Source organism: Vanellus vanellus (genome assembly GCF_965231255.1).
Source record: "Vanellus vanellus genome assembly, chromosome: 15".
In the NCBI taxonomy this organism is placed as follows: domain Eukaryota; kingdom Metazoa; phylum Chordata; class Aves; order Charadriiformes; family Charadriidae; genus Vanellus; species Vanellus vanellus.
In genome coordinates, this window is record NC_138920.1 from 297,763 (window position 1) to 325,548 (window position 27,786).

Here is a 27,786-nt window from a genome sequence, read left to right on the forward strand (position 1 = left end):
AAAACCCAACCCAAATATTTGAGTAGTTAATAATTCAAAAAGAAATTAGAGTCTGTAAACTTTCTACTCACTGCTGAGTAGGGTCCCTGCACATAAACACTTTTAAATACTTTTTTCCTCCATCGCTGCTGGCCTGATTCATTAGCTGAGACTGCCTGAAATCATCACAGCGTCCTTCCCTGGAACCGCGGTACAGCAGATCTTGCAGCATATGCTAAACAAACCAAACAATGAAGCAAACAAGTCCTATGCAATCATTCAATCTTCTTTTCCTCATTCAATATACACAAACTGAAAAATACAGTGCTGAGAAGTTTCTCTATGGCTCTAATCTTAAATGCAGTTATGAAATAAGATCAAGCTACTGATTTACAGTAATGAATAAACCTTGACTTTTCTCCATTTTGGTAAAATAAGCCCTACCAAATCCCTCAGTGTTAAAAAACTTAGTTACAAGAATTGGTTGCTGGAATTGACACACTTCCAATGAATCCAAGCCTTTAATAGCTATAAAACCCCCATATATACAAACATGCCTTATCTGATGGGCGTACATTCAGTGTAGATACTACACAAGAGGCTAAAGATCTTCAGGAAAAAAATAAAATGAAGAAACACAATTTGTGAAACAAATTTGTGCATGTGAACAGCTGTAAGACGGCCAAAGCCCCAGCTGTTTTTCAACTGTAACCAGCTTGTACTTCTTCATGGGTGAGCTGCAAGAGGTATGAACAGCTTGTACAGCAGGGCTGCTGTCAGGCTCCCAAGGGGAAAGGAGCAAGGGAACCATATCTCCATGCTTTATCACATGTCAGTGTCCAATTTAAGTCTCCGCTATTTGTACTTTTTGATTACTGCCTTTGTTATTGCAAAAGCTGTCCGTTCCGCATCGTAACATACACTGTTACTGACATTCTGACAGGAGATGGAACACAGCACAAATCATACAGTTCAAAACCGCTCAGCTCTTTCTGAGGCTAAAGGATCAATTTGTTCTCCACTCCAGTTACCCCACAGTAAAATTATGCATAAAATTCCATATTCTTTTAAAATAAGGCACTTTTAAAGTTTCTTCCCCAAATTCCAAAAGCTTGAGGAAACTTGACTGATTTCACTCATTTCCTTATCATTCTTATTCCAAAAATAAAACCAATATTACTAGAAGCTGAGTCACAGTCCGAACTCAGGATGCTCTAAATTAGGCTTGAGAACATCCAATATGGCTTTCTACAGATGACTCCTTTGCTAAAACAGCTCCAACAGAGTAATTTATAGCACAGCGTGGCCTTTGGGAATGAAGATCACCACCACTTCTCATTCTCTGGTGTTCACTACCTAACCCTTGCTTTTTGCATCCTGTGGAAGTCAGGTAAACGTTCAATGTTAAAGAAACTTGGCAGTTGTCTGTATACAAAAGCAAGAAATAAATAAAAAGCGCAACAGCCTTATCTGACTCCAGAGCTTTTAGATCCCAGAGAGAACCGGCAGTTTTAATGATTTGCTCTTTCACTGACAACATCCTGGAGACGTTTAAGTAGAACGTCATCATTTTCCTGGCAGAGTCGCTTCGTAGGAGATTCAGTGTCACTATCAATTGTTATTGCTCGTTTCTTACTCCTGTGTTCACCTTGTTTTATCATATTGTTGATGTCCTTCAAACTCTGCGATCAAGATAAAAAAAATCATGAGTTACTACAACTCCATTTCAAACTTGCTCTGGTTTTCAGTTACCTGAGAACACAAAGTTATTCTGAACCTCTCTGCTGAGCGAGTGATGGATTCTACATGAAGAATTCCACCCTTCACCACAAACTGAGAGACTAGCTCAATGAAATCTCAACACATCCTAATGAGGAGATTAATTAAACCTCTCTCAAATTGACCCCTTTCAACCTTTTTGCCTTCTACCTTGGAAGGGCTCCCGTTAAATTTATAGAGTAGTGCAGTCCGAGGTGTCAAGCAGGCACCGTTCTTGTGAGGTGAAACATAAACAGAGTGCTGTTGGGAGATCCGTCGAGGCGATGCTGGCTGTTGCTTAATGTTGGGGAACGGAGACAAGGGAGGGGCTTCCATCTGTAAGAGAGAACAAATTTGGATAGGAGCTGAATCAGAAGATATTTAAGAGCAGGAACTTCACAGAAGGAAAAATTAATACACTTCCGGGTCTTCTTTAGAAGATTTTATCCTGTAACAGTTAAACAACAGATCAAGTATCCACCAAACAATGGAACAAATTTATTTTCCAGATGCTCCACAGGCATCTTGTTTGGTTTTAGAAAGAAGAGAGCAGCTTGGCGCTGTTTGGAGACTGAATACTAAAAACTGCTGTAACAAAGACAGGCAAGTTGTTGGGTGCAGGGATGATGCCTTCCAAGGGGCAAAATAAATGGGACACCATTACAGGGGATATCCTAATCTTCTCCTAGGAGGGAGAGGATTTTAGTACTGCTTCACCAAGGTCCCTCTGCCTGGGGGTGCTGCATCCCCCAGCATCCCAGTGCCCATCGCCCCCCAGCATGGCCAGCACAAGCACCCAGCGGTGCCAAGGGGAGGGCTGAGGCGATCTGTGGGGCCGGGCAGAAAGCCGGTGCTGTGCACGGACCCCCTCCATACTGGGGAGGCTCTTGCCCTCACTGCTGGCATGACTTTACCCAGTGACACAAACGGGGCAGCCAGTGCTGGTGTGACGGGCTGGTAGATGTCGGGGCTCCCCCATACAACACACCACCTTCCAGGGGCTGCCTTAGCCAGAAGGTTTCCCAGATTCTGCGCTTGTTTTTCCTCACTGCAGCGTCTCCCAGGGACCATCTCCTGCCAAGTGATTTACCAAGCAGCAGAGGGGAGGGGATGGAGCCAAGCTCCATCACAGGTAGGGAGCCATTTATACCAGTGCCACATTAAAGTGTTTCGCAAGGCCAGGCTGGACGGGGCTTTGAGCGACCTGGTCTAGTGGGAGGTGTCCCTGCCCAGGACAGGGGGGGTGGAACTAGATAAGATCTTTAAGGTCTGTTCCAACCCAAACCATTCTATGATTCTGTTACTTGAGCAAATGGGAGTTGCATCGATATAAAAAAAGCTAAAATCGGGGTTGTAAACTGAACTGCATCTCCATTTGTCCTCTTAAAAAGCTGTTAAAGCCCATCTTCATACCATCACTTAGAACTATCTGACTTCTGTAACCACACCAGGTGAATAACAGAACAAAATCAACATGTTTAACTGTCAGGAAAAATGACTCCGTCATATTATTATATAGAGCAAAATTCCAAAATACTTTACTTACTACATGATCCTGGTTCATGATATCGTACTTCAGTGCAAAAGATTTCACTCTTCCTACGTAGACGGCGTTGTAAAATTTAATAAGATCTCCTCTCTCCTCCGTTCCTGACTCACTGGAGTTCTCTGCTGCAGATGGCCCCAAGGAACTGCCAGTTTTCACAGACGAATCTAACAATAAGAGAGCGCTTCAGATTTCAGAGACACAGTATCAGCAAACTGAGCACTTCAGATTCAAACTTAAAATATCCTGCTGACAAGAACTCATCCATAAATTGACTTGTTAATGAGATGAATTAAAGCAATGTGTTTCAGACAGGGGCAGGGTATGCTGTAGGTGGTTATGAACATTAGGAGGAGCTACAAACCACTGCTAGCAGGCTAGGGGATTACGGCTAAACAGGCCAACAGAAATCTTTATTCCAAACTTGGAAATAACTGTAGCAAGAATATCGTAGCACAATTGACCCCCTTCCCCATGCTTATTTTGGGTAGTGGTACAAAGCCATTTGTTGCTCTTAAAACTAAGTTCTAAGCAGTCTGACAGCTCACAGCTTTTAGCTTCTGTGAAAGTTTCTAGTGATCAGCTGGCAAAGAATAGCTTCGTGCTCAACTCCTGCCTGCTGCAAGGAAGCCTTGGCACCATTTGTTCAGGCGTATTATGAAATGGCTGTCCAGTGGAAAAAGCTGCAGCCACACAGCAAGTACATTTCTGTTAATGTTCTCTCTCCGCCAATTAAGCCAGACCGCAACTGGATACAACCTTCTATATTTCATCCTCCGGACTGTTTACTGCCAAGTAGAACAGGGCAACACAGGATAAAGCTTCTTGCATTCAGTGCACTATGAGACAAACATCAAAAGCTCTAGCTGATACCCGTAAGTATAACTCCTTAATGTGTCTGCCTTGTGCCACAGCGCAGGCACATGTTCCTGTAAGGTGGCATCAAAACAGCAGGAGCCAATACTTGATAAAGGAGACACAAGTCTATTAACTGAAGAGAAAGTCTGGTAGGAAAAGCAACTGAAGAACTTTGTAACCAAACGCATTTGTTTGACAAAGCACCAGAGCCACTTCAGATGCTCTATGACATCCAAGAACAGTCAAGCTGCTAGACAGGATGCTGAACCTACAGGAGATCAGCACTTTCCTGGACCCCAGTGGAAACCTCAAAAGGCTTTTAAAAAAATTAATACTCGTTCAAGCAGCTGAATCCCACCCACGGTGGGAATTTACTACACGGAACAGTATTCTAAATTTCTGCATGTGTCCTGGCTGCAGATCTGCTCTGCTCATGGGTTCCCACATGGGCTTGTGATCTCTTGGCTTCCTGACATGTCACTAAATGGGCATGGCACAAGTTTCATGCTTTTCTGAAATACTATTCTTGTCCCTCTTCTCCTCTAACCCGGAGCAAAGAAAGTATCAACTATTTAAAAGAAACCTGAATATAAGAAAGTGGTGGTCTTAGAGTCACCATTGTTATTTTTCCGAAACAAGTTCTCCCTATTTGAGCCTTCAGGATAGGTGATATTAAGAAAAAAAACCTGTCATAATATTCCAGGTACTGTTCACCTTTCTTTGTTAGCTGGTGTCGCTGTCCAAGAAGAACTACAATATCACTGACACACTAAGGAAACACTTCAATCTTGAGCAACCAAATTTGAGGAAAGAAAATGAGACTTTTTTTCATATAGGAAGCGTATTTTCCATATCTAAAACACAGGAGGGCTACTGACAAGATGAATTCTTTTCCAACAATACATTTATTTTTCTTTAATACATTTAAAACTTTAAAATTCACTTTACTTCTCCTTATTACTCAACAATTCGGTTCTTTAAAAGCACACAAGTACATTTTTAAAAACAGCAGCTTACTTTACTGTACCTACCTTCTGTCATCTCCACATCTTGGTTTGCGTTTTTGTCCAATAGGACATCAGTAGAAATATTTCTCAACAAGACACTCCTATAAACCTAGAGGACACCAGGGAAAAAACACTCTTGTCAAGGAAAACAAAGACGTCAGAAGACTAGATGAAATCCATGTGAATAAGAATGAATGTAACACTGAAGAGGACTTGACTTTGCCTTTATCAGCATAACCATTTGAAAAAGCACCGCTGTCTGAGATTTACAAAAAGGAAAGGCAATACTATTTACTTACATGGCTGTTGGCTTGCGGCTGATTTCTGTAACTTTTCATTATGTCCTGAAAAGTTCTTTCCTCTTTGGTTACCTGGAAAAGAAAAGGTTATTGAAGACCAAGTGCAAGCAGCAAGGTTGAATAGACCTGAGCAGCCCAATTAGCTTCCATTAACTTTTTCATCAGCATTTTACTACGAATTAGTTCTGGTGACGAGAATATGAAAAAACAAGCATTTGTCTTGCTCAGGCACTACTTGTTTCTTAGTTACTAAAGCCTTTTGTTGCTTACGAATTATTCTTTTTCCGACTTTTCTTCTAGTGACACTAAAAGTTAAAGTGAAATACTAAGTCAAAAATGTATTTGTAAATTTGAAAACTGGACCCCTTAGCTTTTCTCAATGGAGAGTGAGGAAATCTTGAACAAAACCCTAGGCAGATATATACACATGTGCAATTTCAGCTTTCTCTTGTACTTCAAAATAGCTCATTTCTTAAAGGACTTTGTTTTTCAGCCATGCATCTGGAATTTTAAGAGCAGAAGAGCAACATCTTTGTAGTAGGAGCCAGGAGAGAATGCATCAAGGTCTCTGGCTAAAATGTCAGGTCTCACATTGCACTGGAGACAGCACTCAGAAGACTATTTAAAAAAAAAAAAAACCAACCAACCAACCAACCGACAAACTACATGATAAAATACGGAGCACTGACTATTCGATGGTTTTGCTTTCCTACAGCTGTTGGTATCAATGTCAAACGAGCCTAAGCTATGCTACAGTTACTAAGAGCACAGGTAGTCACAATTTCAACATCAGTTTTCCTCCACAGACAGTGCTCCTCTTCATTTGTCTTTCCTCTAGAAAAGGTAACCCATGCCCAATATCTTAGATGAACCTGGCTTACTTTCACTTTCCTGAGTCTGTGTCCAAATCAGACTTGATGGCCATTGTAACCATCAGCTCTCAGGTCTGAGTCAAATCAATACTCCAGTTTCATAATCCAACTATATAACACCTAAAACCAATGGTGGCAAATTGAGTAAGAAATTATGAAGTACAAGTAACAGGCAAACAGCTCAATTCTTCAGCCTGAAGCTTCAAAAGCTAGGAGGATTTTTGTGGAATAGGAATTTTTCATCCATACATAAGGTTGTGAGCTCCTGCATATTTTTGCACCAGCATAATTTTGTAACTGTAATGGCGTTTTTAGTTCGGATTACACAGATCAGGAAGATGATGAACAAGATAGAAAACACAAATATGGGGCAATGAGACCTCACACTGCTTTGTGACCAGCGCTTATTGTAATTGCGCTCAGGACGAGAAGAAAAATCCTCCCTTAACCAACTGGCTGGTTGGTGGGAACTTTTAAGATTACACAAGAGAAGGAAAAAGTATACTGGGACTTCACTTCTTGGAAGGACTTCTCCTTTTCCTTCCCTCCAGTAATATCACATGAATAAAGCAATCAAATTGTAAACTGCGGTCTCAATTTACATTTTAAATTGACATAAAATTCCTTGAATTTCTTAAAACTACATGTTACCTTTGCCATGATATAAAAGGCACAGAGAAGGAGCTGGTCCAAATGTCTGTCCTTCATTAGATCAGCACAATGAACCAATGTGAATTCAAAGCATGTCCATATCTTTCTGCGCAAGTCATTGGAAACATCCAATTTTAAGCACAGATCACGCAAGCGTACACTTGCCAGATGATAAACCTGCAAGAAAAAGACACAGTGACAAGTCAAGCCAAACAAGCTTAGCCTAGTCTGCAAAAACAAAGGTCCTCAAAGCAGGGCTGTTCTATATTTGAATCGTTCGTTTCTGCAAAATTCCCCCCTGCGCCCAAGACAATGTCATCAAAGACTACGTTGTCATCTCTGTTCAAATGTCGGCTCTCTCTTGCTTATGGGAAATCTGCTTAAAAACATTACGAGTATAGCTTCTTTACTGTATCACTCATTCGCTATAATGGAACACTTAGAACAAGCATAAAGAAGGGGCGTACTTCAATTATGTTTAAGTATAATCTTAGATTAGCAAACTGACAGATTTTTTTTTTTCTTTTCGATTACTAAAAAAATCTGTCTCAAACCCCAAAATAACTATCAAGTGCAACAATAAATTCCATTTATTACAGAAACTCTCACTTCATGGGTAGTAATTAGATACATTCTTTAAGTTAGAAAGCAGAACGAGTTCATTTCCTTTTCACTTGCTCTACTGAACAGGAACATGAAAGGAAAGTAGGGAAAAACTCTCACTTTGAATATGATGATCACTGTAACCAGAAGGCCAAAATTTAAAGACAAATTTAAGTGAAGATTCTAGTTCTCCTTCATAACTAAGAGGAATATGTTCCCTACACATGTTTGTCAAACACATGGCTACGGCTGCAGTATTATTCCCCAGCTGAGAGTAAAGCTTCCAAAATGCAGTCCAAGCTGGCTATTCAATTCTTAATGCGTTCTCAGAGAGAGACAGACTGCCACTATCAAAGTTAAAGAACCAATAGTTCAGACACAGGATGTGCCTTACAAGTGTTTCCAAGAATTAGTTTCTGTATTAAGATCTTAAAGATTGTTCAACGTAGAATTCTGTAGATTTAAAATATAGATACCCTAAAAGGGGAAAACCCCTGAAAATACCTCCTGTAGTCAGAAAATAACAGAAAAAAAATCTAATATTTTTTAGAGATTAATTCAGGCATATATTCTTTGCAGGCACTTAGGCATTACCCCTGCCCCCTCCAAAGACCTCTCACGCGCTCCCACGTTAGAAATCAAAGCAACTACAAACAAGTAATCTGAAGTTTCTCTGAAGCACAATCAGTTCTTAACTTATCCCTTAAACCCTTAGTTATTTCAAGAAGTTTTCTTTCTAGAGACTTTTCGATAGCGTGTTATTTATCACTGCTTTCTGAGGCCCCATACAAGCAAGATCAGCACTACTGGGGAGACCTCAGAAAATTGCAAATCTCCAGATGCAGGACCCGAAACAGTGCAGTTTTGAATGAGAGAGGCACAGGAGAATAATCTCATTTCTGATATGTCTAACCCTTGCAAGTGTGGCAGGCAGTAAAAATAGACAAGAGAAGTAAAAACTACCGATACTTCTTAGGTAGTTATTTATAGAAGCTGCTAATTAAAAGAAAAAAAAAAACATGAAACATCTCATGGGTAGAGGAAGGGAGAAAATTGGCTTCTCTGCAACACTTGACATCTTTTCCCTTCTCCTCCCCAGTACATAAGAACTGCTCATGCCAAAGGAGAGGTACATGAATACTGACAGGTAACGAAAACTGCACGAGGAGACAAGTTTCAGCACGGCCACAAACAGAAGCCAAGTATGACTTCCTTGGACAAACACTTACCTTTCTGTAAAACAGGGCCAAGGATCCTGTTTTCTTTGGTTTGCTCGCTGATGACAGGTGCGTTTCGTGTGCTGGATTCACCTGAGGGTGGCAGGGAGCCTGAGCCTCCATTTTACATGGCTGACCCAAATTCATGGAAATGGGTATCAATGTGATCCCACCCATTTCATTTGCAATACCTGGAAGTGATATACACATCCAGAAGTAAACTGTTTGCTCTCCTCATGTTGCAGAGTTAAATTGCAAATCAGAAATTAATTCACAAACGTTTCATACTAAAAACATCTCATCCTTCCGCACTGCTAAAAAGCTTCTTTGTCCATCAGAGTCTTAAGAAGTGATTAAAAATTACATTCCTGGTAATGCTTAAAGGAAGAACATAAATGTGAACGATCATTTCCAAAACTATCTGAAAGTACAAAGTTTACAAGAAATCATAATTTCTGTAGTCAGCGTTCCACTCTTTTGGGGAAGGTGGGCATTTACCCCCTTTTTTTTTTTGTATTATTCTGTAATACTGACAGCACGTTGTATACAGTCCTCATTTGTTTCCTCAGTAGTCAAATTCTCTTGCTGAAAGTCTCCTTGAACATGAAAAGTGGAGTTTTCTTTCTTTTCATCTTTATCTATAGACCCAGTTTTTAAATTAAAAAAGGCTATAAAACTCGTTTGTCATGTATCATTTTCAGACATATTTGAGCATCACCCAACTTCAACAAAAAAAAAAAATCCCCCACTATTTCGCTAACATTAATATGTAGTGCTTATCCAGAAATCCCGGAGACCAAACTTAAGACAAAGAGTAGTAAATCATTATTGGAGCTGAGAACCAAAGCATCGCTTAGTCTGTGGTGAGGTGTAACTGGAAGAAGCAAGAACTCCACAACTTTGTTTGCAAGAAGGAATCCTCAGGATGCTTGTCAGATATCAGATGTCTCCACAGAAGGAGATGTCAGTATAAACTTAAGCTTTTTTTTTTTTTTTTAATGATAAAGTGATACATGTTCTTTTAAAAAAAGAAAAAGTGATACATGTTCAAGATGTTTTGCTTGCTCTTAAAATCTGCTTAGACCAACCGTACATTTAGTAGAGCAAAAGAATGAGAAAAATTCATACCATGCAGCGGGATAGTAACCTTCTGTCCCATTTTTCCTGGTACTGTAGTGGTTGTCATGGTCAGTACTGTTTGACCAGGAGAAACGGACACATTTTCAGCAGCAATGCTTGATGCTGGAGCAATTGTCAACTTAGTTCCTTCAGTTAAAATTTTTTCCATCTGCATTTCTTTGGGGCTGTCATCTCCAAAGAGCCTTCTCTTGGCACTTCCAGCTGTAGGAGAACTGTAGCGCTCATGAACAGAGATTGGTGACAACGGCTGCATGTCTAGTGTGCAAAGGAGGAAAACAAAGCAACCTGAAGAGGAGCAGCTTAATAGGAATACTTCTCCACAGGAGGGGAAAAGGCTTAACTTCAAACTACAAAACTGGAGCACAAGAAATCACTTCTAGTTAAGAACTAATCTCACAGTTCACTGTTCCTAGGCGATACGAACAAGGATTACAGATACTCACTCCAGTCTGCTTAGCAGATTAGTAATATTTGCAAGTGCTATTCCTCTGAACACATTCCTCTACAGGAACACTGAGCACATTCCCTGGATATGCCATTTTCTGTATATTCTGGCTTTTAAACTCTCTCTGAACTCACCCCAGCCAAAAGCCTCCACCCTCATCCACCCCTGGTTCCTCTCAGGCTTTTCTGTTGCTTTCAAACATTTGCTCCCACAGTAAGACTGAAGTACACAATATTAATTTAAGGCTTTTTGCATTTCTGCTGATGTCTGCTAGCCACTTGCTAGGATACCAGTGACAGGAGTTTCCCATTTCCCACGAAGCAGAAACCTTCTGGACAACTGACCCGGTAAGACTGGTTTGAGCCCTTACTTCTAACTCTGCCAGGATGGTTTTCTTGGTACCAGGGGCAAATAAACATTTCCAGTCCCCATCATCTTCCATCTGAAGTTAGGGGGAGTGTTTGGTACCAGATTCTTATATACAAGATAAAGTCTCACACAGCCCTACCCATATATAAGACACCATCTCCAAGTTGCCTTCCCTTCCATCAAACAACTAGCCGTAACATCCACAGCAACTGCTTAGACATCTCTTTCCTAATGAGTATTTAAAAAACAAAAAAACAAACAGTCTTGTAACGCAATTTGCCAAACAAACACAAAAGGAGACAACATCACACCACCGATCAGTCCACAGCGCACCAGCAAGAACCTACGGACTATTGGTTGGGATACAACAAAAGCAGCAATTCCTAACTAGGGAAGTTCAGAAAACCAACAGCAGTGCTGCCACTGCCTCGTCACCCTCACTGTCACGAGGCAACTCTGTGTGATACCCAGGAATCTGCGAAGAGCAAGGCAGTAGTTCTTCAGAGGAAGGAATACTGCAGACAACGTATTGTCCTTTCCTTCTGTAGGGAGGAGGAATAAGTACAACTCTGTCATTCCATTTAAAAATGTCACCTAAAATCTGGAAAGATCTGAACAGCAAAAGGACAACAATCCATCAGATGATAGCCCACCCAGAGTAGGGTAACCCTTGCATCAAAACAGCAGCAAAACCTGCTCCAGGTCAGAAGTGACGCATTATCCTGAATGTCTGCTGCCAGTAAGACACAGCAATGGTTTGACTGGACTCATCTAGATTTTCCCCTGATCAAATAAGAGGCTTCACAATTCTGAATGCTTAATTCACATTCAAGATTGCTTTTTGCAATTATAAAATCTAAACCCCCTCTCCCCAAATTCACACATTCAAATAACATCAGAAACCTTGAACATACCCCGTCTTAAACTCCCACCAAGATCCGTCCGAACCTCTTTCACTCGAGGATGAATTATAGGAGATATGGGCATCATAGGCAAATGCCCAAGGCCACTTCCTCCATTGCTTGCTTCGAAATTACTGGGAAATATTACCTGAGAACGAAGAAATGTCAGTGTAAGATAACAAATAGATTTTCTTTCTTTGTGTTGATCTATTAATAGAATATTTTCTGCAGCAGTTGTCTCACTTGAGTGGTTTTCTGTATAAAACCCCCCAAATTTTTGGTTTTAAAAAGGAAGACAGTCAGTCTCACCCCTGTGGCCGGCAGGATCATGGAGCAGATCCTCCTGGAAACTATGCAAACGTAGAAAATAAGGAGGTGACTGGTGACAGCCAACATAGCTTTATTAAGGGCAAATTGTGTGGAGACCAGTGACAAGTGGTGTTCCTCAGGGGTTGGTACTGGGACCACTGCTCTTTAACATCTTTGTAGGCTTCATGGACAGTGGGATGGGGTGCACCCTCAGCAAGTTTGCCAACAACACCAAGCCGTGAGGTGTGGTTGACACGCTGGAGGGGAGGGATGCCATCCAGAGGGACCTGGACAGGCCGAAGAGGTGGGCCCATGCCAACCTCACGAAGTTCAACAAGGCCAAGTGCAAGGTCCTACATCTGGGTCAGGGCAATCCCAAGCACAAATACAGGCTCAGCAGGGAATGGATCAAGAGCAGCCCTGAGGAGGACTTGAGGGTGTTGGCTGATGAGAACTCACATGACCCAACAAAACATGCTCACAGCCCAGAAAGCCACCCGCATCCTGGGCTGCACCCCAGCAACGTGGCCAGCAGGGCGAGGGAGGGGACTGTGCCCCTCTGCTGCACTCTGCTCTGGGGAGACCCCCCCCGCAGTGCTGCCTCCAGCTCAGGGGGTCTCAACATAAGGAGGACATGGAGCTGTTGGAGCAGGGCCAGAGGAGGCCACAAAGATGCTGTGAGTGCTGGAGCCCCTCTGCTGGGAGGACAGGCTGGGAGAGTTGGGGTTGTTCAGCCTGGAGAAGAGAAGGCTCCGCAGAGACCTTAGAGCCCCTTCCAGTGCCTAAAGGGGCTCCAGGAAAGCTGGGGAGGGACTCTTGATCAGGGAGGGGAGCCATGGGACGAGGGGGAATGGTTTTAAATTGAAAGGGGAGATTTAGATGAAATATTAGGAAGAAATTCTGTACTGCGAGGGTGGTGAGGCACCAGCCCAGGCTGCCCAGAGAAGCTGTGGCTGCCCCATCCCTGGAGGTGTTCAAGGCCAGGTTGGACGGGGCTTGGAGCAACCTGGGCTGGGGGGAGGTGTCCCTGCCCAGGGCAGGGGGGTGGGAAGTAGACGATCTTTAAGGTCCCTTCCAACTCTAACCATTCTGTGATTCTAAGAAAAACAACAGTAAGAAAAAGAACATGAATTTCCTAATAAGAGGAAAACAGGTAACATACTTCTTCACAGGTTGGGACCTTGTTTTCTGAGGCTTGGAGGGCACTCCAGAGTGCTGAGTCCCGAGTCCAGGCAAGACTCTCAAGAATTTGTTCCTCAATGCTGTTGAGGTGCTTCACCATGTCTCTGGAAAGTCCTTCCTCAGACCGAATCAGTACTTCAATTACCTAACAGTAACAAGAAACACACACAAAAGCAAAACCATATCGTTCATGCTTACCACTATCAAACCATTATTCATTTCAGGCTCCTGTTTGAAACTTCTCTTCAACACAGAATGCTCCAGCCTCCTCCTCACATCTTAATCTTCCCCAACCCTCTTCTGGTCCCTCTTTTTTTAACCCCTCTTTCCCAAAGGCAATCCAGGAGTTGGAAAAGGACAGCAGATTTCCCATCAGTGCAGAATAACCCACTCCCAGTGGTATGGTTTTTTTAAGGCCCTCTCTCACCGTCACTGTGTACAGAATGAAAGCACTAAGCACACACAGCGCTCATGCAGCACGTGCATGCGTATCTAGGAAGACATAAGCAAGTTTGTCTGCTTAGGCTGCAAGTGTGAGAGCCCAGCATTTAAGCTTTCCCTCCTTTCAAACAAGCAGCCCATAATGAAAATGGCTGAAAACCACTGCTTTAAAATTTCTGTTAAGAAAAGGTGAGAATCCTTAACATGTACAGATCTGGGTTGAAAAGAGTTGAAAGGGCTCTTGAAATAGCAGACTCCACCCCTGTGCTCCAACTCAAGATCCACTTTACTTATGTTATTTCTGACAGAGGAATCTCAGTCTGTTTTTCTAAAGCTCCAGAGATGGAATTGCCATAAAACTTCCCTGGAGGACTTACTGATGTGTTTACTTATTTATACGACAGAAACTAAGCTCCCAAAGAACACAGTTACAAATGGCACAAGTGAAATAACAAATATTGGCTGTCTCGTGTGAAGTCTTTGTGATGGCAATTTTTTTTTTTTCCAAGTAAGAGTGACGCAAGAACATACACTGAATAGCAAAGAAAATTCAAATCAAATGCAAATCTTTTCCACAAAGCTGGATCTGCACCAGCGCATCTGGTATTGACATATGTAGGCTACCAACAGCCACAGCAATATTGGCAGATTTGTTTCAGTTTCACTACTGCTCAAAATCTGAGGATTAAAGAAGGAAGAAGGGAGAACAGAATCTAAAACAGCTTTCCCAAAGGGTTCAATTTTTTTTTGGTTGTTATCATCAAAACAGAACTACTTCTGATTTATTCAGGACTAACAGCAGTAAGCTGTTAGGTATCTAGTAAAAACAGGAGGCATACGGATACATGGTAAAAGGATCAAACGAGTCGAAGAGCAGAAATGACATTGGAGGCAGGGGAGAATGAGGTTAACAAAAAAAAAAACCAGCAAAAATTGAGAACACCCAGAAAAAGAGATTTTATCTTCTGTTATATAAAACAAAAGAGAGAAGAAAATTAAACAAAGCAAGCCTGTGATAAGTAGTAGTAGCCAAAGGCAACAAAAAATATTATTGCTATTTTATGACTAATAAGCAGAACTATAGCTTGCAGTCAATAAATATGATCAAAATATACACTTGAATGCTTTAGTCTACTAAAAGTCTGTATATATTAAGAACTAAAAGTTGATCAACAGCATGTTACAGTTAAGCACCATTTACAAAATGGTTTTCTTGCTTGAAATTTCAGCTTCAACTCCAGCATTACACATTCCAGGTAATATATTTAAGGACAGCCAGACTTTAGAATAAGCATATTACACATTAACATCAGTCCTTCTGCTACCTGATTACCTAGGAAGGAAGAGCATCATCCTTTAAGACTGTACCATGCCATTTTTAATACAGATCCAGTCTTAAGACAGTATTTATTTACCTTATAGAAATAGAACGGCCTGAGGCCAAGAACTTCGATGATCCAGGGAAAGGTACGAGGTGAGCTATATGCGAAAAGCACGATCTCCAAGCAGCATGCCATGAGAGAACGGTGAAAGACATCTTGTTCCAAGAGAGCCTAAAGAGATTACAGAAAATGTCAATGGTCTGAGGTTTGGGAAACAGAAGTTTGAATTTTTTGGCACTAATACTACCTAGATTATTGCTGGAGAGAATAGCTACTGCTTTTTTCCGACTTCCCCATTTTACAGGGAAGGTTAGATTGGTAAAGACTAGAAGTAGACTAACAGTGCCAAACCAATTACATTTTTTATACTATGGCCAAATGAATTGGCCTCCTTACTGTGAATCACAAAGCACAGCAAATGCATTGCTGTCTAAAATGAAGTACTGATATTGTTAATTAGATAAAGAGGAGAATAACAGTTATCTGTCCATGAAGTCATGATGCTAAAAGGCAACACCAATTAAGATGGTTAGTTATGCCAGAATTATACCATTTTTAATAGCAGTAAAAACTACATTTAGGCACCTCCCATATATTTCCCCTTTTTTAATATTAACAGTATACACAGACTGCTTTACTGCACACTGCTCTGTTCTGGAACTGTCTCAAGAGAAACCTCTAGAGAGGGTAACAAAAAGTTGTTCTCCTTGTTTGCCGGTTCTTTACTTACAGTCATATCCTTCCCATGTAGTCTTCGTGTTTCTTGCACCATTATAGTCTCCAAGATTTTATAGTACAAGATCTCTGCCAGTTTTAATCTGTTTACAGCAAAATCTGAAATTTAAAACCAAAGATGAAGAAGCCCAATGCCATTTGCACAAATGGTGTTAAGACTAAATTGACCAGTTCTTGTCCTTCTCTAAGAAAATGGTGCATATGTGCATATGTATAGACTTTGCAAATCAAAAAAGTACATTCAGAAATCCACAGGAACAACATGAAATTCCAGAAATGTTTTAAAGAATATTAATTTAATATTTCTAGTGATGTAATTTTGCAGACAGTTGTAAAAATAGTTTTCCTATTTGTATTGTTTCCTTTACATTTTAAATCTAAGAAAAATGCAAGTTCACAATTTTTGTTAAGAGGTGCTATAGTTTCAATGCTCTCTTGGTTACCCCATTTTGAACTGCAAATTCGGTCTTACTCTGTAATAAAGATTTTTTCTTTCCAGTGTTCTGTTTGACAGCAACAGTTTTCTGTTTGGATACGTACTGGGTTAAAAACAGCTCCACTGCATTAAACACTTAAACGATAGTATATCTATGCATGCCATTTGCCCTAGTTTAATATTTTGAAACATCCCATGCATTGCACATCCATACCTATATGAGATCCTGGCTGCTCATCTGTTGATTGAGTGTAGCTGCGACAGAACGTCTCACCTATTTCTTTCACTCTGCTCAGAATGCTTTCCATAGGGCTGCGTGCACAAGACCTGAAGCAGAACCCAAAGAGAAAGCCTCGTTTGTAAAAATAAATATCCAGTTTCAAAAAAACCTCAAAAAACAAACAAAAAAATACCACGCAAATAAAAAGAAGAGAGGCTAGTTATAATGAGCTTTCCTCATCAGGCAATAACATGTATTACCATAGAGAACAGAAGAAAACATGCAGCAATATTGTTTCCTTTTTTCCTTTCCTAACAGAGTTAAGAGAGGATATGCAGATTTTGGAACAAATGCAGGAGAAAACAAGAGCTACAGCAGCACACTCAGGAGAAAAGCATACGTGCTAGGAGCAAGGCAGTAGGAAGGATGCTACAACAGGCAACCAAACAACCAAATGCATCCATGACACCACACAAACCAGGTTTGAGGGAGTACAGGAAAGCTTTCGAAGTGAAGAGGCAGCATCTTTCCAAAAATACCTTATTTACTAGCAAGGCAGAAAGAAACTGATGAACTCCACACAGTCATTATCATAAAAAGAGGCCCGAGAATCTCTCTGTCTGGAGGTGCTCTTTCCGACTGCTGCCAGATTTCCCAGCAATTCTGTACTAGAGGACAGTGGCTGGTGTATAGTGACTAGTGTCAAATTAAGACACTAAACTATTTTGAAAAGCTAGCACTGAAATAAACTGAGGTTTCACTGAACAAAGCCTTCTAATAAATTTCATAGTTATATTTCCAAGGAACTTTAATTTGAAATAGAAAGTATTCAAAAGCAGAGAATATTACACACAGTCCAAAACACAGTTCTTTCCTCTTCTCCCAAACAGACAGTACATATCCTAGTGCTGGCTGAACTCAAGTCCAAGATGAGCAAAGTACTCAACACATTTCTTGTCAGAGGTTTACTCGATTCTTTTCTCCATTTTAATATTTACATCTTTTTTGACAGACTGGTTTATTACTTGAACAAACACATTTTCTATTAGATATTGCAGACACATTAATGTTTTAATTGTGCAAAATAAGTAATATCAAGCAGCCCTTAAAAAAAACAATCAAAGAAAGATTCAAAATAGAAATGCATCTTGCTAGGCATTTGTAAACTTATAAGAACAAGTGCTAGGAAAACTTTCAAAATATATGTAACTTCAAAGATGAGAACTAAAAGTAATACATTTCACCTATTTATGAAGGTTGCTTTAAAAATAAAGTTACTTTTGCACTTCAAATATTAAGTGCTAATACTAAATGTACATTCTGATTAACAAAAAATATCTGGAGACCTTACACTGTATTAGAGCAAGGCCTTAATTTGCATGGATGTTAGGCAAACACCCAACAGCTTTACAGGTATTTACTATTAAATTATTCCTTTTTATGAGCTATTACTGATAAGCATATGAGTATAAACAAAATAGTTTATGCACCAGCATTTTCACATGCATTTCACTACAGCCAGTGTGCAGTCATGCATCCAGGAGCCAAAAGTATAGGTTGACTTATACAATTGGGACTCTGTCCCAGAACTGGTGATGATGAAAGACCAGAGTGGTGTTCAGTACTCACTGACTACGATTTCTCACTATCACACAGCAGCTAGATGGGCTGAGCGAGAGATTGTTGGCTAGGAACACTCTAACTCCTGCTGGGACACCTGCCCTAGGACCGACATCACGGCTCCGGGAGGAAACTGATGAGCTGATGCACACTCTGGGAACGGCCACCAGAACAACTAGAGAATTGGAAAACATGACTGCTGCTATACAAGAGATCGGCATCGACAATAATCAGGGTCACTGCTAGGCTTATATATATGCTACAAAGTTAGATTAAAATATCCTGAAGTTGTACGAAGGAGAAATGGGGAGCCTTTAGGCTGCTTTTAGTCTTACCTTCCCAACTCTTTACGGCAAAGATTATAACTTGTTCACTGTAACATTCCCTTCCTCCACCAAAGCCTCTGCCAACATAGTGACCATATTTTTAATTAAGCCACACTTATTTAAAATTAAAAAGTCCCCAACAACTAAACAGGAAGTATTTGGCTTTCAATCAGACAAACAGCTAAATTAACATTAGCAAAGACTGAAGCTGTGTTAATACCATGGTGGTGACAAGTTGGAGCGGGTGTGTGTGTGTTCAGCTACCCTTCTCCAAAGATGAGATCATTTAGAAAACAGCTCTTTCAACCAGAAATAATACAGAAACACAGACAGAAATATTCTGCACCAAACAAAACGTCAAATGTGAGCAAGAAAGCAGTCACAAGCATGAAAAGCTGAGTTTCCATTTGTATGAGAGCAGCTGCAGTGGAGGAACTTACTCAAAAATAGTTATAAGTTGTTCACTTGGTGCATTTTTCAATCCAGCCACAATGTTCTGCAACCGGCTCACGCTTTGCGTTGCTGAAGCGACAGGAGTGATGACAGCTTCTTTTTCTCGTAGGTATCTTCTTCCAGTCAGTGGAGTTGAAGGTGCAAATGACCTTTTCTGTCAGACAGAGAAAAATAATAAATAAAATCAGTCAACAGAACTGTTCCAAAAACCTTTCGAATGAGCACCTCCCGCAAAGTCTCTCCAAAGATTAGTATGCTACCTGAAGGCTGCCATCAAACCTGAGATCTCAGAAGTGACTAAAAATTAGTTAAAGTTTTCCCAGGACTCCATAAATACAAAATACAACAAATCTTCAGGCAGTCTAAAATTAACCCAAAGGGTTTTTTTTTAAATAAAATATAGGAAAATGAGACTTTACATCTTAAAGCCTGTAAATTTTTAAGCTCACTTGGATATTGAAAAATACAGGGCAAAAAAGAGAAAGCATACGCTTCCAGTCAGAGTCCCTGCCTGCGTTTGCTGGGTGACACAAGGAGTACGTAGTAGAGCTGCCTCGGAGAGGGTCTCCGGAAAACGTTCTTTGGGAAACGTGGTCCTGGTGGACCTAGAGCCTCCCCTTACCCAGAGGGGGATGGAGCACTGAGCAGGTGGAGCTGTGTCGACTGCACTCACCTATTTGTATCGTGCGTTCGGGCAGGGATGCAATAAAATATTTGGTTTTGAATTATTAGAACAGACTACATTTTGAAGATACAAGGCAAATAATGAGGAAAGGTTAAGCCAGCAATCAGTATGCATAAATAGTAATGAGGTCATTATCATACTAGAGAAACTGAAGTTCAAATTTGACAAACTCATTCCAAACCCCTGTCTTTAATTTGCCTGAACATGAGATACACTTTTAATGGAGAGAAAAAGCTAAGCCATACAATTAATTTATGCCAGCACTAGCACCTTGTAATAAGTATTCTTATTTTTTAATTGACATGTAAACCAAAGAGCATGTGGCTCTTTCCCACAGCCAGCACCATTTTTCCCCTTATCCAAGTTTTAAAAGTAATCAAGTGTTTTCCCACATGCCAACTTCAATATTTTTAAACACAGTGAAACTTTAACTCTGTTTAAAGGCTACTTTTTGTAACAAAGAGCTAGAATTTAATGGGTTTTATCTCTCGAGTGTTATTTTCCACAGAACAATACATAAATTGACTTTTCCTATCCTAAAAAATGGAAATACCGGGAAAACAAATAAATTAATCCAGCATAAAGGTTTCATGGTATTCTTATGGGGTATAAACAAAGTTTGAACAAAGCCATAAGACCTATATATTTAGGTCTTAACTACTTGTGGATTTTTCTTGGACAAAACCAGACTACACACATGGAAGTGCTCTCATCTTGTTTAAGGAATAGTTATTTACTAAACTCTGCAGGAATGAAGACATCACCATTTCTCCTGAGCAAGACAGCACCCACTTAGCCTGCGAATTCTTCATCTTCCTCTCAGGAAGAAGTTCAAGAAATTCAAAGTTACCTCAGTGATTCAACTAGTGTACAAGGATGTGAAAACTTGAGGCAGTACTTCAAGTGAGATCAACATGTTAAATGAATCACCTTTTCAAAATGCTGCTGAAGATGACACTCCACATGAGCTCTTGCTGCGGTTTTCCCTACCGGCACATCTGCAGGAAATTTTCGAGGAGTGCCAATCTCTTCTTCAGCATCAGCTCCAAGGAAAACTCTCTCATCAAAGTCACCCATTGTCAGGACGTATTCTTCATACTCTTTATTCAGTGCTTTGCTGAAAGAGAAGCCCAGGTTTCATATCAAAGGTTAAACTGGTGAAGAAACAAAAAAGGTTCCAGTGGAGCTCAGGTACAAACCCCAAACCAACATGTGTTTGAAGCGTTTAATGCTTTCAGCAGCAGTGCTGCTTGTAAACCCAACTTCCCTACCCCAAGCGATCCGCCTGCGGTCGTCCCTGCCTTCCTTCATACTAACACCCGCCCCGGCTCCTCGAAGAGGCGCTGCAGGGACTGCTCTTCCTCCCGAGTTACCACCAACACTTGGCTCCCAGTAAGAAGAGGAAAAAACGCCCCTGCTTCCTTCCCAGTTGCAAATAAACCAGTTTGGAAGCACTCAACCAATCAGAGGTTAAATCTTTGTATACAGGGAGCACATTAATGGTAGCTGCACTAAACTAGCTACGTTTGATTTCTGCTTTTAACACTCTGTAGTCCATAATTTTCATAATGTACAGAGGAAGGGAAATTGAAGAGCTAGCTGCCCGGATTCAATTTCTAAAGCCACCACTGAGATATGATACCAAACAAATCCTTCATTTTCTTTATTCCAGCTAAGCCATTTGTAAAACAGGAACGTTTAATCTCATGAAGGTTTCAAAGCTTTAAACTTATACTCGGGAAGCAGAATTAAACTTCTGGATAAAAATCAGAAACAGCTCATATCAATAAATCATGCCTGCATGTTTTTCAGGATACCTGAATGCTATATGAAATATCTTTTGCCTGCAAAGCGTCTTAGCAATTCAAGCTACCACTTAAGCATGTATATTAACAGAACATAACAACGTATTCACGATGCAAGCCATTCTGTGAGCCCATAGAAAACTCGACTGTATCATGGATCCACCTTTCCCACAACTTTTTGAAAAAGTAAGGGTCTATGAAAATCTTGGACAAAGAAACAGAGATGTTTCCTTTAGATGTCAAGCTACTTTCAAAAGAACAGGGACTACCGTATCATTCCACATGACAGTATTATTATTATTAAAGTAATACTATTATTTTTAAAGTAGAAATACTAAGAGAAGTTCACTGCTTCAAACGGATCGCGGCAACACCGTTCTATATTTAAATTTGAGTGTTAGCTACATTGTTAAAACAATTGAATCTTTGCTCAAAAGTCTCAAAGCAAACCAACAAGCTAAAAACTCACCTTGCAAAACCAAATTATTAGGTATTTTTGGCAATGGAAAAAAAAGCTCCAAACTTTAAAGGATCCAGAACAAAGCAGCTGCTGTTCATATTTTACATTTAAATTAGCTTTCAGTAGTGAACTTAAGTTTCTGAAACAACTGTACTTGCCTCCCACAGAAACGATTTACGTCTTTTTTGTGGTTTTGCAATTATTGCTTCTTTTCTTTTGAGTTGCATTCACAGATTTCTACACTCAATTGGAGACTGATGAATTAATCTAAAGACTTCCCTACTCAGGTATAACATTTGATGTGTGTATAGAAACACATCCATGAAATTCAGAGTTGAGGTTTTGATTTGCATTACATCACTCAAAGGCTACAGCTGCCAGAAAATAAGGGCAAGCAGCACAAAACCTGATATTGAAGGAAGACACCCTGCAGCTGCTCCACTGACACCTCAGATCCAGAGAGCATTTCAGCCAGACAGCAGCTTTGACTGTCAACTAATTAAAAACCATTAGTTATGGTAAGATAAAGGAACAGGAAAACCTCAGTCTTAGCATTCAAAAGCCTGTATTTTAGAAATGGAACCAAACCCCATGATTGAGAAGATAAGCTGTAACTTACTTATTTTCTGTAAAATTGCAAAGATCCAACAGACATTCTCCTTTTAAGATCTAAGAATAAAAAGCAGAAATATCTTACATAATAAAATCAAAAGTGTTCCAACTCTAACAGCGTGAGAGCATGATGGTTTTAGCCACAAAAGAAATGAGATTTAGAAGTATAACTACACTTTTTTTTTTTTTTTTGCCTAGACCAAAGGACTACAACACCATTAGCAAAACAAACAGATGAGGACAAAGCCCAATTCGATCCAAGCTCTAGATGAACTCACTCTTCAGAACCAGTACTGCTATTTAACATCTGTTCCATTGGTCGGTTAGGGACTGACCTGAGGAACCACTACACGGAAACTTCCACACGGCTTGGAAAAAAATTTCCAGGATCAAAACCAGACAGAACAATTAGTACACCTGCAACCTCAATCTCTTTCTTCCAAAGCATTCTGCTCAACTCCAAGACAAGCAATAGGACCCAGGCTATCGTGACAGTTATCCCATAACATTATTTCACAACAAGATTACTTTTTTTGCCTGAAGAAAACATTATTGTCCATGATTCAGTTTCACACTGCCAAGAAAGGAAAGCAAAGATTCTCCACTGACACAAAAAGCCAAAACACAGGGGATCTTACAGCACATGTCAGTAAAAGTCAAAGTAAATTCTGCTGCTGCTAAAATACAAAGAAACCTTGACCCAGCCCAAGTTCATTTCCCTGTTAGTACACTTTCCTGCAGAACCTGCAGGATTTAAACGGTCTCGACATCATTCATCTGAGTGCTACCATGCATTCTTAAAACTGGGGAGATGTACCTTCCTATCAAACAGTTTTGAAATGTATGGTTTAAAGTAGTGTTCCTTTATTCCTTTTGCTTCTACTAAAAGCCCATCATGCAGCTCACATAGTGTGGCAATGATGCAGGGCGGATCTTCAGAGGCTTTGATCTCTGTGGTGTGGAAGTCCGCTGGCAAGCCTGAGGACAAAGCAGGGGGGGAGAGAAAAAAAAGACAACCAACCTTCAGCTTCATTTAAAAAGGAACAAGAGAACAAAGCTTATTTGATTTTAAATAATCTGTCCCCACCGTACCTTTAAACGATGGATTTAGCAAATCTCTTCTATTTGGACACAAAAGGGCATTTGCAAAAACCAGGTCCAAGCAGCACAGAAGCAAATGATAGGAATTTACTAAATCATCTCCAATCATACGGAAATTACCTTTAAGAGACAGCATATCACGTCAACCAACACAAAAAGAAGTTCATAACTCAGAACGTATACAAACCATGCAGTAGCAAGCCTACCCTTAGTGTACACAAAGAGAGTCCAGCAGAAGTTGAAGAGATCTTTAACACCGCATGGCATCCGTCTATCAATGAGGAAAAGCAGGAGAGGTCAGTCATCAGTTCCAGGAAGCAGAGGCTTGTTTTACAGCAAGAATTTCCTTCTGTTTCCTTTCTCAAAATAACAGTCGGAGCCGTTCTCTATCTTAATTTCACACTAAGGCACAATCTAAGGCACATGTCCTTATTTCAGCTTTCACTAACCAAGAGTCTCCTACCTCACTACCTGGAGCATTTTGCACAGCATCCCTGACCTTCTGACCCTTTTTTGAGCTACCGTGTGCCTTTGGCCTGTGACCCTGCACACACTATTTTCCTGGTGTCACTTCTCTACCAGAATCCTCCCACAACTGCAGGTGGTGAGACGCCATGGGCTATATAAATTCCAGTGATGGTTTTTCCCAAATATTTTACGAAAGCATCAGTCACCCCTTCAAAATACACAACCACAGCCTGTATTACAGCTCATCTGCTGAATCACATTTGGAGAGGTTATCCAAAACCATGGAGCTGGAAGACCAGGGAAGACTTTATTGAAGACAGCCCACAGAGAAGCTAAAGCTGCGGTTACACTAATGAACGCGGCTCCCATGAAGGAACATTAATAGAACATACCAACAAAATTTCTCCCAATACACAGTGATGCCTACAAAGCCACCTGCCACATGCAAAGGGCTGTAGCAGAAGTATCCTTTCTATCTGCAGATGTAGAGCTATGTTGGACCGTTTACCAGCACAATTCTCCCCCCTCACACCCAGAGGACACACATGAGCTGGCAGAAATAACTCGCACACACCTAGCTCGGCTCCCTCATCATTACGGTTACACTCTATAAAGCTGTCACAGAGACGGCTGCGCAGTTGGCAGGGAATAGACAAGCTCCTTTAATTAAGACAGAAGTTCTGTGTGCATCTGGGAGACACCATCAGTTACTGACTGTCCCAAAAATGAGTGCATCAGCTGTAACTTTCTTCCATTCGTGTGCTACCACTCGTCTGGCAATCATGTTAAAAACACAGTAACGCGGAGGCCACTGTGGGTGTGACGCCGCTTTGTGCGGAGGGATGATGTCACGATATCAACTACCTCAGCCAGTACTTTGCCAAGACAAAACATCCCTGTGCTACTGAAGTTATTTCTGCTAAACGTTTTAAGTGTCAGTCTCCCTGTATGTCCAGTTGACCCACCCTGCTGAGCCTCTCCCCACCGGACAGGTGACAGAACTCAGAGGGTTGTGATCAGCGGCACAGAGTCTAGTTGGAGGCCTGTAACCAGTGGTGTCCCCCAGGGGTCAATACTTGGTCCTATTTTGTTTAATATATTCATTAATGACCTGGATGAGGGGACAGAGTGTATCCTCAGCAAGTTCGCTGATGATACCAAACTGGGAGGGGTGGCTGACACCCCAGAGGGCTGTGCTGCCATCCAGCGTGACCTGGACAGGCTGGAGAGCTGGGCAGAGAAGAACCTAATGAGGCTCAACAAAAGCAAGTGCAAGGTCCTGCACCCAGGGAGGAAGAATGCAAAGCACCAGTATAGGTTAGGGGCGGACCTGCTGGGAAGTAGCTCTGAGAAGGATCGGGGGGTCCTAGTAGACAGTAAATTATCCATGGCCCAGCAATGTGCCCTTGTTGCCAAAAAGGCCAATGGAATCCTGGGCTGCACAGGGAAGAGTATGGCCAGTAGGTCGAAGGAGGTCATTCTCCCCCACTACTCTGCACTGGTGAGGCCACAACTGGAATACTGTGTCCGGTTTTGGGCTCCCCAGTTCAAGAGGGACAGGGAACTGCTGGAGCGAGTCCAGCGAAGGGCAACTAAGATGATTAAGGGATTGGAGCATCTCCCTTATGAGGAAAGGCTGAGAGAGCTGGGACTCTTTAGCCTGGAGAAGAGAAGGCTGAGGGGAGACCTTATTAATGCTTACAAGTATCTAAAGGGTGGGCTGAAGGAGGATGGAGCCAGGCTCTTGTCCTGTCACTGGGATCCATTGAAGAGGGGCAATGGGCACAAGTTGGAACATCGGAAGTTCCGTTCAAATACACGGAAATACTTCTTTACGGTGAGGGTGACAGAGCACTGGCACAGGCTGCCCAGGGAGGTTGTGGAGTCCCCTTCTCTGGAGATTTTCAAGACCCGCCTGGATGCAGTCCTGAGTAATGTGCTCTGGGCAATGCTGCTTTGGCAGGGGAGTTGGACTAGATGATCTCCAGAGGTCCCTTCCAACTCTGAAAACTCCGTGACAGACATTCTCACCACGGGCCCGTTTCTGCATCTTACAGCAAATCACGTGAACAGCCAGTGGATGCAAAGCTCTGCTGATACAATCCATCCTCCATCAAGATCAGGGATGTTTCTATATTCACTGCATGTCAGAACCAAGGCCACAAAGAGGCCATATCACTTCAGAACTTTACGTAACTTTTCAAAGCACAAATAATGATCTTAATTTTCGCAAATCTATGTTAGGTACAGCCTTGTCCAGGGAAAAGTCACATTAAATCTCAAAAATACCTCTGCTTCCTGCTTCGTTGTGGTTTAGAAGTTTCTTCGTAAGGGTTTTGAAATATATCCAAAAATATTGGTTCAAACTTCTTGAAAATCACAGTTGACACTTCAAAATTTCTCTCCAGCCTCTCCACTCGCTCTCGGAATTCCTGTGGCAGATTTGACATGTCCATCCACTTCTTCATTTTGCTAAAAAACTGAATTAAACTTAAAAGAAAAAAGAAAAGACAGCTTTATTTTGAGCTTTAACTAACTTCCTTTATTCTGAATTTTTGAAAAAGCCAAAATGCAACATATGTGCTCCTAAACGACTAATTTGATTGATATTGGTTTAACATTTATTTTGACAGACTCCCAAGTTGTACATATTGTAAGCTTTTGGGGGTTTATCACTCTGTTTTTTCTCCTCGACTCTCTAAAGAGAGGCACAGGCATGTAAAGAAAAGGCTGCCAGCCTAGCTGTGTCAGCTAGGGAAGGGGCAGAAAGGAAAGAGCTCACACAGCCCTGCGCGTGTGGAGGGGGAGGCAGCAGAGGCAAGAAAACCACAAACATGAGTCTATGCCCATCGAAGTTACCTACACAAAACCCCGTTAACTGTAGGCGTAATTACATTGGCAACCCTCCTCTGGCAGCTCAGCCCAGAACAGGTCTTTCAGTGGAAGGAGAAGCACTCCCGAGTTCTGTCACCTCGGGTCAGAGCTACAGTGGCACGCGGAGCCCCCTGCCAGAGAGCACCTGTGGTTCCGAAATGTTTATGTGATGGCAGAGTTCTGCGTTCCCAGACTGCCGCAGGACACTGCCGTCAGCAGCACACCCTGAGATTTGGCCTAAATCCCGAGTCAGACATGAGTCTTATCTGGATTGCTAACAGAACACTCAGAGGCCCTGTTTGTTTGTGTTTCAATTAACTACAAGAAGAAAGAAACGAGTGGCGCGGGTGGAACAATTTTGGTCCGACGTGGGTGGTTTTTGAAAGGCTTGAAGTTGAAAATTACGCATTTGCATCTTATTTGCATTTTTAACAAAAGAGGATTTATTGCTTTTCTACTATTACCGCGGGACACGCGTTTTGCGGCACCTGGAAGCGTGAGAGGAGGAGGCCGTACCCGAGCTCCCAGCTTTAGGGGAGCGGCGGCAATTAGCCCCAGCAATTAGCAGCGCGGGGAAGCTCACCTGAGCCTGGCAGAGCGCAGGATCCTGGTCAGCGACACGCCGTTCCCCTCCATCAGGCCGCTCCCCACGGTGGGCACCAGGCTCTTGCGGCAGGCGACGTAGAGGGCGCAGGCCAGCCAGTGCAGCGCCTCGCCCTGCCGGGGCACGGAAACGCCAGCTGCGGGGGGGGGGGGGGGGGGCGCCGCCACCGGGACCGCCCGCCCCCCCCCGCCCCTGACAGGGCCGAGCGGCCGCCGCCCCGCCGCGCCCTGCCCCGCCCCGCCCCGCCTCACCTCCAGGCTGTAGGTGCCCCGCAGCGCCGTGAAGTCGCGCAGGGCCTCGGCGGCGCTGGCCGCGTCCAGGTTGAGCTCCTGACAGAGCCGCTCGATGGCGGCGCCGGGCTCGGCGGGCGGCGGCTCCAGGCGGGACATGGCAGGCCCGGCCCGGCCCTGCCGCTCCGCGCGCCAAA

General features: G+C 42.0%; 1 protein-coding gene across 1 annotated transcript; it reads right to left on the reverse strand.

The window, feature by feature from the left end:
- Nucleotides 1-722: 722 nt before the first annotated feature.
- On the reverse strand, nt 723-27,754 carry RBL1 (RB transcriptional corepressor like 1). Its single transcript, XM_082491231.1, has 22 exons — nt 27,611-27,754; nt 27,339-27,472; nt 26,171-26,371; nt 23,620-23,684; nt 23,405-23,533; nt 23,130-23,290; nt 22,320-22,369; nt 20,366-20,552; nt 18,738-18,904; nt 16,346-16,458; nt 15,691-15,794; nt 14,994-15,131; nt 13,118-13,282; nt 11,659-11,794; nt 9,919-10,185; nt 8,803-8,981; nt 6,971-7,147; nt 5,448-5,519; nt 5,173-5,257; nt 3,284-3,450; nt 1,909-2,073; nt 723-1,661 (listed from the first exon to the last, which is right to left on the reverse strand). Exons 1-22 carry the CDS (start codon nt 27,746-27,748, stop codon nt 1,491-1,493), a joined length of 3,171 nt encoding a protein of 1,056 aa, XP_082347357.1. The 5' UTR covers nt 27,749-27,754; the 3' UTR covers nt 723-1,490.
- Nucleotides 27,755-27,786: the final 32 nt, after the last annotated feature.

Excerpts from the sequence above, each read along its gene's own strand:
- RBL1 (XM_082491231.1), bottom strand. The coding sequence starts at position 27,748 with ATGTCCCGCCTGGAGCCGCCGCCCGCCGAGCCCGGCGCCGCCATCGAG. Across the intron at positions 26,372-27,338 it reads CTGCGCTCTGCCAGGCTCAG|TTTAATTCAGTTTTTTAGCA; the intron begins GTGAGCTTCCCC and ends TTTTCTTTTAAG. Across the intron at positions 15,132-15,690 it reads TACATGGGAAGGATATGACT|GCTCTCTTGGAACAAGATGT; the intron begins GTAAGTAAAGAA and ends TAATCTCTTTAG.